This window comes from Equus przewalskii, chromosome 21, assembly GCF_037783145.1.
Source record: "Equus przewalskii isolate Varuska chromosome 21, EquPr2, whole genome shotgun sequence".
NCBI classification, from domain to species: Eukaryota; Metazoa; Chordata; class Mammalia; order Perissodactyla; family Equidae; genus Equus; species Equus przewalskii.
Window position 1 is genome coordinate 34830044 of NC_091851.1, and position 12386 is coordinate 34842429.

The 12386-nt window shown below is 56.2% G+C and overlaps 2 protein-coding genes across 3 annotated transcripts in view; both read left to right on the plus strand.

Annotated features, from left to right (window-relative positions):
• The first annotated feature begins 721 nt into the window (after window positions 1–721).
• MMP9 (matrix metallopeptidase 9) lies at window positions 722–8436 on the plus strand. Its single transcript, XM_070588441.1, has 13 exons — window positions 722–930; window positions 1417–1649; window positions 2017–2165; window positions 2494–2622; window positions 2712–2885; window positions 3116–3289; window positions 3663–3839; window positions 3962–4117; window positions 5477–5777; window positions 5899–6038; window positions 6385–6535; window positions 6627–6730; window positions 8127–8436. The coding sequence occupies exons 1-13, from the start codon at window positions 793–795 to the stop codon at window positions 8243–8245; spliced, it is 2145 nt and encodes a 714-aa protein (XP_070444542.1). The 5' UTR covers window positions 722–792; the 3' UTR covers window positions 8246–8436.
• A 2518-nt stretch (window positions 8437–10954) lies between these two features.
• Window positions 10955–12386, plus strand: part of SLC12A5 (solute carrier family 12 member 5) — a 36639-nt gene continuing 35207 nt past the window's right edge. For both annotated transcript variants that reach the window (XM_070589321.1, XM_070589323.1), the window contains exon 1: window positions 10955–11173. In XM_070589321.1, coding sequence (XP_070445422.1) covers window positions 11053–11173 — 121 coding nt within the window. In that variant the 5' untranslated portion in view covers window positions 10955–11052. The remainder of the gene's footprint in view (window positions 11174–12386) is intronic.

Consider the following 12386-nt stretch of genomic DNA (forward strand, 5'->3'; position numbering starts at 1 on the left):
CGTACACTGTAGTAAGTATTTTATATGTTTGATCTCATTTTATCCTCACATCAATTTAGGGACAAAAGGACCCTTTTTTTTACAGCTGAGGAAACAAATTCAGAGTGGTGAGAACATTTGCCTGAGGCACTGACAGAAGAGAGTGAAGCCACGTCTGCCCGGCTTCCAGATGCCACAAACTCCCCCCTTTACTGTCCTGAAGGATTCAGCCTGTCAAAGTCGGGGCTGCCCTGGTGGAATTCCCCAATTTCTGCCTAGCAGAACCCACTCCTGCCCCCAGGTGGAGCAGGGAGAGGAAGCTGAGTCAAAGAAGGTTTCCAGGGAGGAGAAATGAGGACAGAGCCAGGGCGTGTGGGGAGGGGTCCACGGACGGGGTCTGACCAGGAAGAGAGATCACTAGGTTCAGAAAGAGGCCTTGGGACTGACCACTAGGGGCGTTCAGAGGGAGGGCTCCGGGAGTCCTCCGGCCTCGTCTCCCTCCCACAGTTCTCACAAACTCTGCAGTTTGCAAAATCCAATCCTTCCCCTATGGGCTTGCGGTTTCCTGTGGGTCTGGGGTCCTGCCTGACTCGGCAATGGGGACTGCGGGCAGCGGGGAGAGAAGGGGTGGTGTAAGCCCTATCTTTACCTTCTCATGCTGGGACTGCCCAACATACACACACACACACACACCCCCCCATCCCCTGAGTCAGCACCGGCCTGGCGGGGAGGGGCGGGGTCACTGAATCAGTTAATAGCGCCTCCTTAAAGCCCCTGCAAGGGCAGCTGCAGCCAGACCCTGCTACCCTCACCATGAGCCCCTGGCAGTCCCTAGTCCTGGCGGTCTTGGCGCTGGGCTGCTGCTCTGCCGCCCCTACACGGCACCAGCCCACCGTGGTGGTCTTCCCAGGAGACCTGCTAACTAACCTCACTGACAGGGAGCTGGCAGAGGTAGGCAAACACCCCAGTCTAGAGCTGGGGAGGGCTGGCCAGGTGTCCCAGGGAAGGAATGGGGCCTCAGAGGAGATACTTTGGGGCATGTTGGGGGTAATGAGCATGTCTGGAGAACAGAAGTGTCCAGAATCAGGCCCTGGGGGTCCTGTGGAGTCTCTGGGCAGTGATGGCCAGGAATGGGCTAACGAGGGTTTCTGAGGTGGGCAATGGGAAATGACCAGGGCAATGGAGGATTCTGGAGTGGGCATGGGCTGGGGTGAACACAGCTAAACTCTAGGGGGCCCTGAGGTAGGCATGCCCAAGGGCATCCAGGGATGGGGAAGGAGGAGAGGGTATCTACAGGGAGGGGAGATTCTTGGGTGGGCACAAGCAACAGCATACAGGGGACCAAGTCCCAGTACACTGCCTTGTTGCTAGTCCCTGTTCTCAGCAGGGCAGAGAAAGGGAGTCAGGGCTCTGGCATGTCTCTTCCTCCATCCACAGGAATATCTGTTCCGCTATGGCTACACTGGTGTCGCCGAGATGAGCGAGGGCGATCAGCCCCTGGAGCGGGCGCTGCGGAGACTCCAGAAGCGCCTGGCCCTGCCCGAGACTGGCGAGCTGGACAGCACCACCCTGGAGGCCATGCGTACCCCGCGCTGCGGCGTCCCAGACGTGGGCCAGTTCCAGACCTTTGAGGGCGACCTCAAGTGGCACCACCGCGACATCACGTACTGGTGCGCGGCCGGGCCCTGCTGGGGCGGGCAGAGTAGGGCGTGGAGGCCAGTCCCCGTGCGAGCTGGCAGTGAATGTCCTGTCTTAGACCGATCCCTGGGTTTCACTCAATGTGCAGTCCGGGGCAAGCCGCTGCACTTCTGAGCCTCTGATTCCCTTTCGGGGGAAATGGGCCCGGCAATCTGAATCCTCCTGCCAGGGCCCTTGTGAGTGTGCAAAGGCAACAATGAGTCTGCAATTGCTTTATAGATGAAAGCGTGGAGCTCAGGGAGTGTCGTGTATGCTGAAGTCGCTGAGACGTGGGGTGTCGCTGCGGTCCCGGTTCCCGCCTCTCACTTATAACCTCTGTCCTCCTGCTTTCCCCTCCAGGATCCAAAACTACTCGGGAGACTTGCCGCGCGACGTGATCGACGACGCCTTTGCCCGCGCCTTCGCGGTCTGGAGCGAGGTGACGCCGCTCACCTTCACCCGCGTGAACGGCCCGCAAGCCGATATCGTCATCCAGTTTGGCGTTAGGGGTGAGAACGCCTAAGAGAAGGGGAGAAGGTGGGGGCGGGGGGGGGGGGAAGCCAAGAGGGTCTTGGACAAGGACAGGGCTGGGAAGACCACGGAGAGACTAGAGGGGGCACTGGGCCCAGCTTTCTCTTGCCTGTCCCCACAGCCCTGGCCAGCTTTCTCTTGCCTGTCCCCACAGCCCTGGCCAGCTCGCCCTGTGGCGCCCCCTCCAGCCCGACCCGGCGCAGAGCGGGGACGCAAGGCTGGACAGCCACCCGCGGGCGGGATTTCAGCGCGCAATATCCGCAACTGTACTTGGCTAACGCTCTTCTTCTCCACCTGCTTCTTCAGAGCACGGAGATGGGTATCCCTTCGATGGGAAGGACGGGCTCCTGGCACACGCCTTTCCCCCTGGTCCCGGCATTCAGGGAGACGCCCACTTCGACGACGAAGAGTTGTGGTCTCTGGGCAAGGGCCCCGGTGAGATCCTGAGCCGCCTCGGCCCCCATTCCCTTCTCTTCTCGCATCCCTCGCCAGCCGCCCTGACAGCGAGCCCCCTCCTCTTACAGTGGTTCCAACGCACTTTGGAAACGCAGATGGCGCCCCCTGCCACTTCCCCTTCACCTTCGAGGGCCGCTCCTACTCCTCTTGCACCACGGACGGCCGCTCGGACGACATGCTCTGGTGCAGCACCACGGCCGACTATGACACCGACCGCCGGTTTGGCTTCTGCCCCAGCGAGAGTGAGTGCGGGGTCGTGGCGAGGGGAGAGGGCGCCCACCGCCCTGGAGGGTCCAGAACCCTGGGTTTTAACCTCAGCTCTGCCGCTGGTGCTGTGTGGTCTGTGAATCAGTGTCTTATTCTCTGGGCCCAGTTTCCTCATTTGTGAAATGAGAAGAGGGACAGAGGAGGCAGATGGTCTGTGGTTCTATAAACTGGTGGCACCTCGTGGTAACTGTGTGGGCCTCCCCAGAACTCTACACCCAGGACGGCAATGCCGACGGCAAGCCCTGCGTGTTTCCCTTCACCTTCGAGGGTCGCTCCTACTCCACCTGCACCACCGACGGCCGCTCGGATGGGTACCGCTGGTGCGCCACTACCGCCAACTACGACCAGGACAAGCGTTATGGCTTCTGCCCGACCCGAGGTACCTCTGCCCCGCCTACCAGATTCAGCCTCGCCCTCTAATTCTGCATTGGTCCCTGAAACGTGGCTCCTCCACCCACCAGTTTGACTCTCCACTCCTCATTGGTCCTTAGGACCACTGTGACTCTGCCCACCATCACCGCAACGCTTCCCCTGATTTCTAAATGCAGCCACTCCATCCACGGTGGCTTGGCCTTTTAGCCACGCCTCCTGCCTCTTCCTTGCTCTTCAGTCCCCAGAGCCCGCCCGCCAGCCCACCCTGGCCTTAGCTGTGCCCCACAACACCCGCTAGGCTTTAGAAATAGCCACCAAGATCCTCTAGCTCCTTATTGGATCCCTCCACTTGGCTCAGCCAAAGCCCTGGGTCTCTCCAGTTGACTCCACAGTGAACGGGGGCAACTCCGCCGGGGAGCTGTGCGTCTTCCCCTTCACCTTCCTGGGCAAGGAGTACTCTGCCTGTACCAGAGAGGGCCGCAGTGATGGGCGCCTCTGGTGCGCCACCACCTCGAACTTCGACAGCGACAAGAAGTGGGGCTTCTGCCCCGACCAAGGTGGGCAGGGTTCCGAGGTTCCGGGCCTGGGGGCCTGGGCGAGGCGGTGGTGGTAGGGGAGGTATGGCCGGGGCTGGGAGCTCAGCCCAGGGCTCACGTCTCAGACTCCCTCTTTCCTCCAGGATACAGCCTGTTCCTCGTGGCGGCGCATGAGTTCGGCCACGCACTGGGCCTAGATCACTCATCCGTGCCAGCGGCGCTCATGTACCCCATGTACAGCTTCACCGAGGAGCCCCCGCTGCATGAGGACGATGTGAACGGCATCCAGTATCTCTATGGTGAGGCTGTGGGGCAGGGACGGAGGGAGGAGAGAGAAGGGAGGGACCCCCGCCAGAGCACCAGAGAATAGGGAGCGGGGAAAGGGGACCTCAGCCTCTATCTAGGGGAGCACCCGGGTTCAGTGAGTTCAATCGCTGCCTGGTCAGTGCTTGGAGATGGTGATAAAAAGCCCAGACTCTAGAGTGAGACAGACATGGGTTCAAAAGTCAGTCCAGAGGCCGGCCAGGTGGTGTAGTGGTTAAGTTCCCATACTGCGCTCAGCTTCGGTGACCGGGGGTTCTCTGGTTTAGATCCCCATTGTGGACCTGCACACCAAGCCATGCTGTAGCCACATCCCACATACAAAATGGAGGAAAATTGGCACAGATGTTAGCTCAGTGACAATCTTCCTCAAGCAAAAAGAGGAAGATTGGCAACAGATGTTAGCTCAGGGCCAATCTTCCTCACACAAAAAAGGGAACTTCTGTTAAAAAAAAAGTCTGACTACTTACTGGCTAGGTGACCTCAGATATGTTACTTCACCACCTCAATTTCCCCATCTGTGAAGTGGGGCTTATAACAGCACCTACTTCATAGGGTAGTTAGGAGGTTTAAATGAGTTAGAATAGTGCCTGGCATATAGTAAGCACCATATACGTGTTTGATGTTTTTATTGTTATCTTCACTTGTTATCATTAATATTATTTTCTCATGTAAAAAAAATGGGGATATTGGACCCAGCCCCATGGCTGAATGGTTAAAGTTCTGTGCACTCCAGTTTGGCGGCCTGGGTTCATGGGTTTGGATCCTGGGTGCAGACCTACGCCACTCACTAGTTATGCTGTGGAGGTGTCCCACTTACAAAATAGAGGAAGACTGGCACAGATGTTAGCTCAGAGCTTATCTTCCTCAGCCAAAAAAAAAAAAAAGGGGGGGGGGGATAGTAAAGAATCTACTTCATAGGGTTTTTTTTGAAGGTTGATGAGTTTGTGGTATTGGAAGGAGGGGCTGGCGGAAGTAGGGAAGGGGAGTGAGTTTACAAAGCTCTTAGCACTCAGTTTGGCACTCAGTTTCAGCGTGCAAAAAACCCTTGTCTCGCCCCAGCCTGGGGGTGCAGTGGGGGAGTGTTTCCTGCCCCTCTTGTGTGGTAGGGCCCAGCCAGGGCCCGACACAGCCCAGGAACTGGATAAATATGGCGTGATGAAAGGCAAGTGTGTGAAAAGCAGCAGTCTGCCTGTGGTCTGGGAAGTCAGGCTCCAACATCTAAAGTGAGGAGAGCGAGTTCTGGGGGGCTCATTGATGGGTTTGGGGGAGCAGGTATTCCATGGGCCCAGACATATGCAGGAATATGGGGTGTCTCACATGGTCTCTCTTTTTAGGTCCTCGCCCTAAACCTGAACCCCAGCCTCCAACCACCACCACACTGGAACCTCAGACGACAGTCTGTGCTACTGGGCCTCCCACTACTCGCCCTTCAGAGCGCCCCACTGCTGGCCCCACAGGCCCCCCTTCAGCTGGCCCCACGGGTCCCCCCAGTGCTGGCCCTCCCACGGGTCCCCCCACTGCTGGCCCCTCCACAGCCCCAACAGTGCCTTTGGGTCCAGGGGAGGAGGTCTGCAACGTGGACATCTTCGATGCCATCGCGGAGATCGGGAATCATCTCCATTTCTTCAAGGACGGGTGAGGGCACAGGGATGCGGCCGAGGGAGGGGGTTTGGAGAAGGGACTTGCTTGTCTTTCCCGGCACACTGGACTTCGGTTCAAGGTTCAGTGCCCTGCCGTCCCCTTTTCACGTTCCTAGGAGGTACTGGCGACTCTTGGAGGGCAAGGGACGCGGGGTGCAGGGCCCCTTCCTGATCAGGGACACATGGCCTATGCTGCCCCCCAAGCTGGATTCCGCCTTTGAGGAGCCACTCACCAAGAAGATTTTCTTCTTCTCTGGTTAGTTTCCTTCTTTCTCCCTCTCCCGTCTCCACATCCCCCTCCCGCACCCCTATCCTCACCAATCTAGGAGCACCAAGAGACCGAAGACAATCCATGGAGCATCTTGTGCGGATTAGAAAAAGGCGCCCCCTCCTGGCGGATGCCATTTAGCGGGGGCTGAAGTGCAGGTCCCCTCCTCGCCGCACCCTCGCACCATCCTCCTCCCCAGCGGCTCTGCTCCTTGGGCACAGACTGCGGGCGCACCGGGCTCGGAAAGGCCTCGCTGGGTTCTCCTTCTGGACATTCAAGGAGAATTTGTGACCCCTCCCTGCCCCCAGACCCACGTGACCGTTCTCCTTTTCAGGGCGCCAAGTGTGGGTGTACACAGGCAAGTCGGCGCTAGGCCCGAGGCGTCTGGACAAGCTGGGCCTGGGCGCGGACGTGGCCCAAATCACGGGGGCGCTCCCGCGCGGCGGCGGTAAGGTGCTGCTGTTCAGCAGGCGGCGCTTCTGGAGGTGAGAGTCGCGGCGGCCGCCGGCAGGGGGAGCCCGGGCGCCGTCCCCCGCCAGCCGGCTCAGCGCCTCTCTCCTCCCGCCCCGCCGGCAGGTTCGACGTGAAGACACAGACCGTGGATCCCCGGAGTGTCAGCCCGGTGGACCAGATGTTCCCCGGCGTGCCCTTGGACATGCACGACGTCTTCCAGTACCGAGGTGAGGGCTGCATTCGGGGGTCAAGGGCGGGTCCCTCTCCGAGACACGTCCCCTGCTAGGCTCCCCTGCCTTAGTGATTGGTCAAATTCTGAACAAGAAAGAAAAAGCCCCCGGAGATTGAGGCAAATGCCCCAGCACAAAGTTCCCTATACAGTCAGGGACTTTCCCCAGCTCATGCAGGGACACAGGGGCACAACCAGAACTCAGGCCCAGATTTCCTGCCGTCCCAGCTGGAAGCTCTTTCCCCTACCGAACAGGACACGTGGTTTGCATGGAGGGTCATTATTTTATTAGACAATATTTATTAAGTGCCTGTAATGTGCCAGGCACTGTGCTGCCACTGGAGATACGATGATAAATAAGACAATTCGTAGCTGTGTGTCTTTGGTCGAGTCACTGCTACTCGCGGAGTCTCACTTTCCCCATCTGTAAAATGGGGCTGACAGCTGGAGTTATACTTGCTTTCTCTTTCTTACCGCTCACAGCCAATCAGCTGACAAGTTCTCGTGACTCTACCGCCAAAACAGTCCCTTTTCACCGTCTCCTTTGCAACACCCTAGTCCGAGCCATACTGGCTGTCCAATGCGTTTAATATATTCTCACTGAATAAAGGTGTTAGGAGTGGAGGGGAGCGGTCTTGCAGGTGACTCCAGACCCATTCCAGGGTCGAAGAAACCAACCTGATCTGCTGTAACCCCTCCCCCCTCCCCCCCCACCCCCTTCTCTTTGCTCCGCTCCACCCACACCGGCCTTCTGGCTGCTCTTTCAACACAGCAAGGTCACTCCTAGCTTGGGGCCTTTGTGCCAGTTGTTCCCACTGCCTGGGAGGTTTTTCCCCCAGATTGTCACCAGCTGCCTCCCTCTCATCCTTCAGGTCTCAGCACTAAGGCCACCTTTTCAGAGAGCCCTTCTCTGACCCTCATTATCTGTTCACTTACTTGCCTTTATTTCTCTCATAGCTTTTTACAATGTCATTTACAACCAATCTCATTTATTTAAACTTTTTCTTGTTAATCGTCTCTCCTACCCCATCAGAGTGTAAGCACTGGGAGAACTGACTGAGAGCCAGCCTGCATTTTTCTCTGCTGTGTCCCCAGTGCCTGTCACAGCGCCTGGTGTGATGAACTTTGCTGAATGAATGACTGGACTTGTTGCATGAATGAATGACCGTTGAATGAATTGTCCTGACACCTACTGTGTGCCAGGCTCTGTGCCAGTGCTTTGGACATTGAGGTCTGTGTCCTCCAGCATCTCTTTGGGGGAGACAGAGGTGTCATGGGAAAACGTTGCAAAGATCTAGACAGGGCAGGAAGGATGACTGTAAAGATTTTGCCATTTCTTTATGTGTATGTGGGAGGGTTGGATCACCCCTCTTGTACCTGCCTCTCCCTTGCAGAGAAAGCTTACTTCTCCCAGGACCGCTTCTACTGGCGCGTGAGTTCCCGGAATGAGATGAACCAGGTGGACCAAGTGGGCTACGTGAGCTTCGACCTTCTGCAGTGCCCTGAGGACTAGGGCTCCCCATCCTGCCTCAGCACTGCCGTGTGGGTCCCCATGGGGGCCATCGAGATGGAGAAGGAGCCAGTTTGCCGGTTTCAAACTGGTGGGTCTGTTCTGGAGGACAGGGAGGAGGGGAGGTGGGCTGAGCCCTCTCTTCCCACCTTCCTTTTTTGTTGGAATGTTTTTAATAAATCTGAATTCTCTAACCTTGAGGAGCAGAGTTCTTTATGTATGTGTGCATGCAGGCAGGCATGTATGTACTCATGTATTATGTATGTGACCGACAGAATGCTTACTGAGTAGCAGGCAGTGTTCGAAGCACTTTATAAACACTAACATTCAAGTCTTCCTATTAGGAAAGTATAATGTGATTATTCCTATTTTACAGCTGAGGAAATGGCCAGCCTGTTAGTCATTCATGAAACATTTATTGAGCCCCTACACAGAGCCAGGCCCTGTGTGCACACGGGGGATAGAGAGATCAATTGGACCATGTTTCTGTTCTCAAGGACCTCTCAGTGGTCCTCAAACTTTAGGGTGCATATGAGCATCCTCAGAACTCCCATAGAATGTAGACTCCAGGCTCTGCCCCCAGAGAGTCCAACTCAGTTACAAGGGTGATTGTCCCCACCAAGATGACATCTGAATTCGAACTGAATCTAGAAGGATGAGCAAGAGTTTCTTTCTGTGCAATAGGACTGTCTTCTTAGTGGGTAATTTATTAAGAACCATTAAGCCTAAAGATGTGCCTACTCTAACTCTCACACAGGTGCGTACAAAACAACACATACAAGGCTGTTGATTGCAACATTGTTCATACAGTGAGAAAATGGCAATAACCTAAGTGCCCAGGGGTAAAGTGGTGGGTAAATAAAACACAGATTATATATAAATGATAGCAGCTACCCCTAGTACAGCACTGACTATATGCCAGGCACTGTTCCATGTGCTTTCTGTGTATTAACACAGCTAATCCTTAAAACAACAACCCTATGGGACAGGTAATACTCTTACCTTATAGGCACTATTACTATTGGCATCACCCTCTCCCTGTTTTGCAGATGAGATAACTGAGGCAGAGAATTGCACAGCTCACCTGAGTCTCATAGCTGGTGAGGTATAACGGTGGAATTTGAATGTGTGCTCTTGAGGCAAATGCTGGGAGATGAGAAAAAGCAGCTGGTGTTTCGGGAATCACAAAGGGCTCAGAACTTTAGTGTGTGAGTTCTAGGTTTTAGCAAGTGGATGAGAGGGGAGCAGAGAGGGTTCTGGAATTGTTGAGATAGGAATGGTGGTCTGGATTAAATGAGAAAGCCTGAATGCCAGGCTGCGGAGAATGGCTTTGACCTCACAAGATAGCAGAGCGACTTGACGGAAGGGTTGGGGCAGGTGAGCGGAGGTGATGGGCTTGATCAGGTTTGATCATCTGGACTTAGGGCCCAAGTGGGAGTTGAAGGAGGGGTTCAGAGAACTTCCTCTGGACGGAGCCCTCTCTCCTAACTCATCCATTTCTCGCTCAGGAATGACCCACTCCCACTGGCATACAAACATTCCTTAATATGGCTTGTTTACAATCCTTCTGCACCCCTGACTCTCTCTAGATACTGCTCCATTTCTCTACCCCCCTACTCCCATCAGTAAAACTTCCCAAAAGTATGGTCTCTACTCATTGTCTCCACTTCCTCAATTTCCATTCTCTCCTCAACCATTTCCAGCCTGGCTCCCACCCCACTGCCCACTAAAATCACTCTCTGCAAAGCACCTATGATCTTCCTGTAGCCAGATGCAACGGGTACTCCTCTGTGCTCATTCCACATATCTCTCAGCTCGTTTGACACAGTTGATTGGGCCCTTCTTCCTGAAATGGTTCTTCACCTGGGCTCTGGGGCACCCCTTACTCCTGGTTCTCCTCCCACTTCAGTGGCTGGAGCTTTCTCTTTCCAACCTCTAAATGATAGCGTGCCTGTGCTCATCCTTGGACTTCTCTGTGTACACTCATTCCCTGTAATCTCTTCTAGCCTCATAGCCTTAAGTGGCATCTCTCTGCTAAAGACTCTGAAATTTACATCCCCAGCCTTAACCTCTCCCCTCTGCTCCAGACTCGCATGTTCAACTGCCGACTCCACGTGATCCTTAGGTGACTAATAGGCATCTCAATCGCATAGTTCCAACTGAGCTCTTGGGTCCACATTCCAAACATGCTTCTCCATCAGTTGTCACCACCTTAATAAGAGACAACCTCATCTACCCTCAATCAAGCTTAAAACCTGGTCAGTCCTAAAATCTAGGAATCCATTAAACTTCTTAGTCTGGTACAGAGTTTCTCAATCTGGGCACCGTTGACATTTTGGGCCAGATAATTCTTTGTTGTGGGGGACCATCCCATACATTGTAGGGAGTTTGGTGTCTTCCTCCAGGAGGTGGCGGGATCCAGGGACAGATGCCAGACGCATTCAGGGTCAGTCCTCCTCCCCCTACCACAGGCCCCAACGTGGCGGGGGTGGGGTTGGGGGCGCGGGGAATGGTTTGAATGCAGGGAGGTTATGGTGAACTTGTGGCTCATGGCCAGGCAGTCTTGGTGCAAGCCTAGATGGTGCAAGTGGCCTCTACCCACTAGATGCCAGTACCACCCTCCCTCCAATTGTGACAACGAAAAATCTCTCTGAGCAGGGACAGCAGAACGGGCACTAGGACCCTGCGCGGCGCCGCGTCCGACGGGGGCGGCGGGAGGGGGAATCCGCTCGTTCTGGCTCCCGGAGCCCGGCTGCGGCCACTTGTGTGATCTGGGCTCGGACCGCGGCCGCCCGGCCCCTTTCCGCATCATGAGCCGCAGGTTCACTGTCACCTCGCTGCCCCCTGCGGGGCCCGCCGGGACCCCTGACCGAGAGTTTCACAGGCATTCAGCGGCCGATCTCCGCCAACTCTCAGGGGAAGACGCCAAAGGTAGAGGCCGCAGGGGGCGGGGCCTGCCAGTGGGGCGGGGCTATAGAAGGGGCGGGGCCACGGTGGGCGGGTCTTCTGTTGGAAGGGGAGGGACCAGGACGGGGTGGGGGGTCCCAGCCGAGCGCCAGATTGGCGAGAGGAGCTGAGACCTAGTGGGACAGGGGAGGAGGAGGGCTGGGAAATTGTGAAGGGAGGGGCCAGATTCGAGGTGGGCGGGGCCACAAGGGAAGAGGGTGGGGCCAGAGGTGAAGGGGCGGATCTTGTGATGGGGGAGTTAGGGTCAAGGGGATTGCTGGGCCGGAGGGCCCTAAAGGAGCGGGGTCATCTCGGGTAGGGGGCGGGACCAGAGGGGAGAAGGTGGAACCAGGGAAAGGGGAGGGCCGTGTAATTAAGAGGTGGGTCCAGAGCCAATGGGAGGAAGTAGGACTGGCTCGGTTTGGGAGCAGAAAATGGAGGGACCAGAGAGAAAGGGGTTGGGCCAGGAGAATAGGGGTGGGGTCGAGGGCGGGAGGAAGAACAAGTCCTGGTCGCTGAGGCAGGTGCTGGGTCGGCTTAGCTTGTCATTGGCGCCTGGCAGATCCTCTACCTTCCTGGAGGCGTCGTGGACAGCGCCCGGTGATCCCGGGAAGGAGATGGGAGAAAAACAAGTTAGTTTAGATCCCGGGCAGCTAGATCCTGGGAGCACTAAGTTCTCTGAACTAACCCTTGGGTCCAGTCCTGACCTTCGGGAACCCACTTAGCTCCCTCTGCTCCAAGCTCCAGAAGGGTTGGATGGAGCCAGCTCAGGTGGCAATGGGGGCGGATTCCCGGAGGGCTCAGTGCAGTGGTCTTGTATTGGAAGTTATACCCTGGGTACAGAAGAGAGAGGAGGGGAAGGATCCTTTTAGCCTTCTGTGAAGAATTAGCACCCTGGATGCACACACAGTCTCCTCCACAGGGGACACTTGTCAGGGGTCCCTTCCCTGGCTCTGTGCCCCTCAGATCTGGATGAAACGTGGCGAATCCTCTTGGAGTGGCCCCAGTGCAGGGAGGAGGAAGAGCCTCCCCGGGCCGCCAGGGGTCGCTGCTGAGCCGCAGGTGAGCTCACCCTGACCCCAGCAAAACTAAGCACCAAGAACCCTAGATGGACCTTTTAAGGATTTATTTGACGAGCCCCCTCATTGTATACATGACCAAACTGAGGCCTAGATTTACACAGGGCTCCAGCCCGATG

Bases quoted from the DNA above. Each gene is read 5' to 3' on its own strand.
- MMP9 (XM_070588441.1), top strand. From the start codon at position 793: ATGAGCCCCTGGCAGTCCCTAGTCCTGGCGGTCTTGGCGCTGGGCTGC. The intron at 2,166-2,493 runs GTGAGAACGCCT...CTGCTTCTTCAG, and splicing joins CATCCAGTTTGGCGTTAGGG to AGCACGGAGATGGGTATCCC. The intron at 3,290-3,662 runs GTACCTCTGCCC...GGGTCTCTCCAG, and splicing joins TGGCTTCTGCCCGACCCGAG to TTGACTCCACAGTGAACGGG.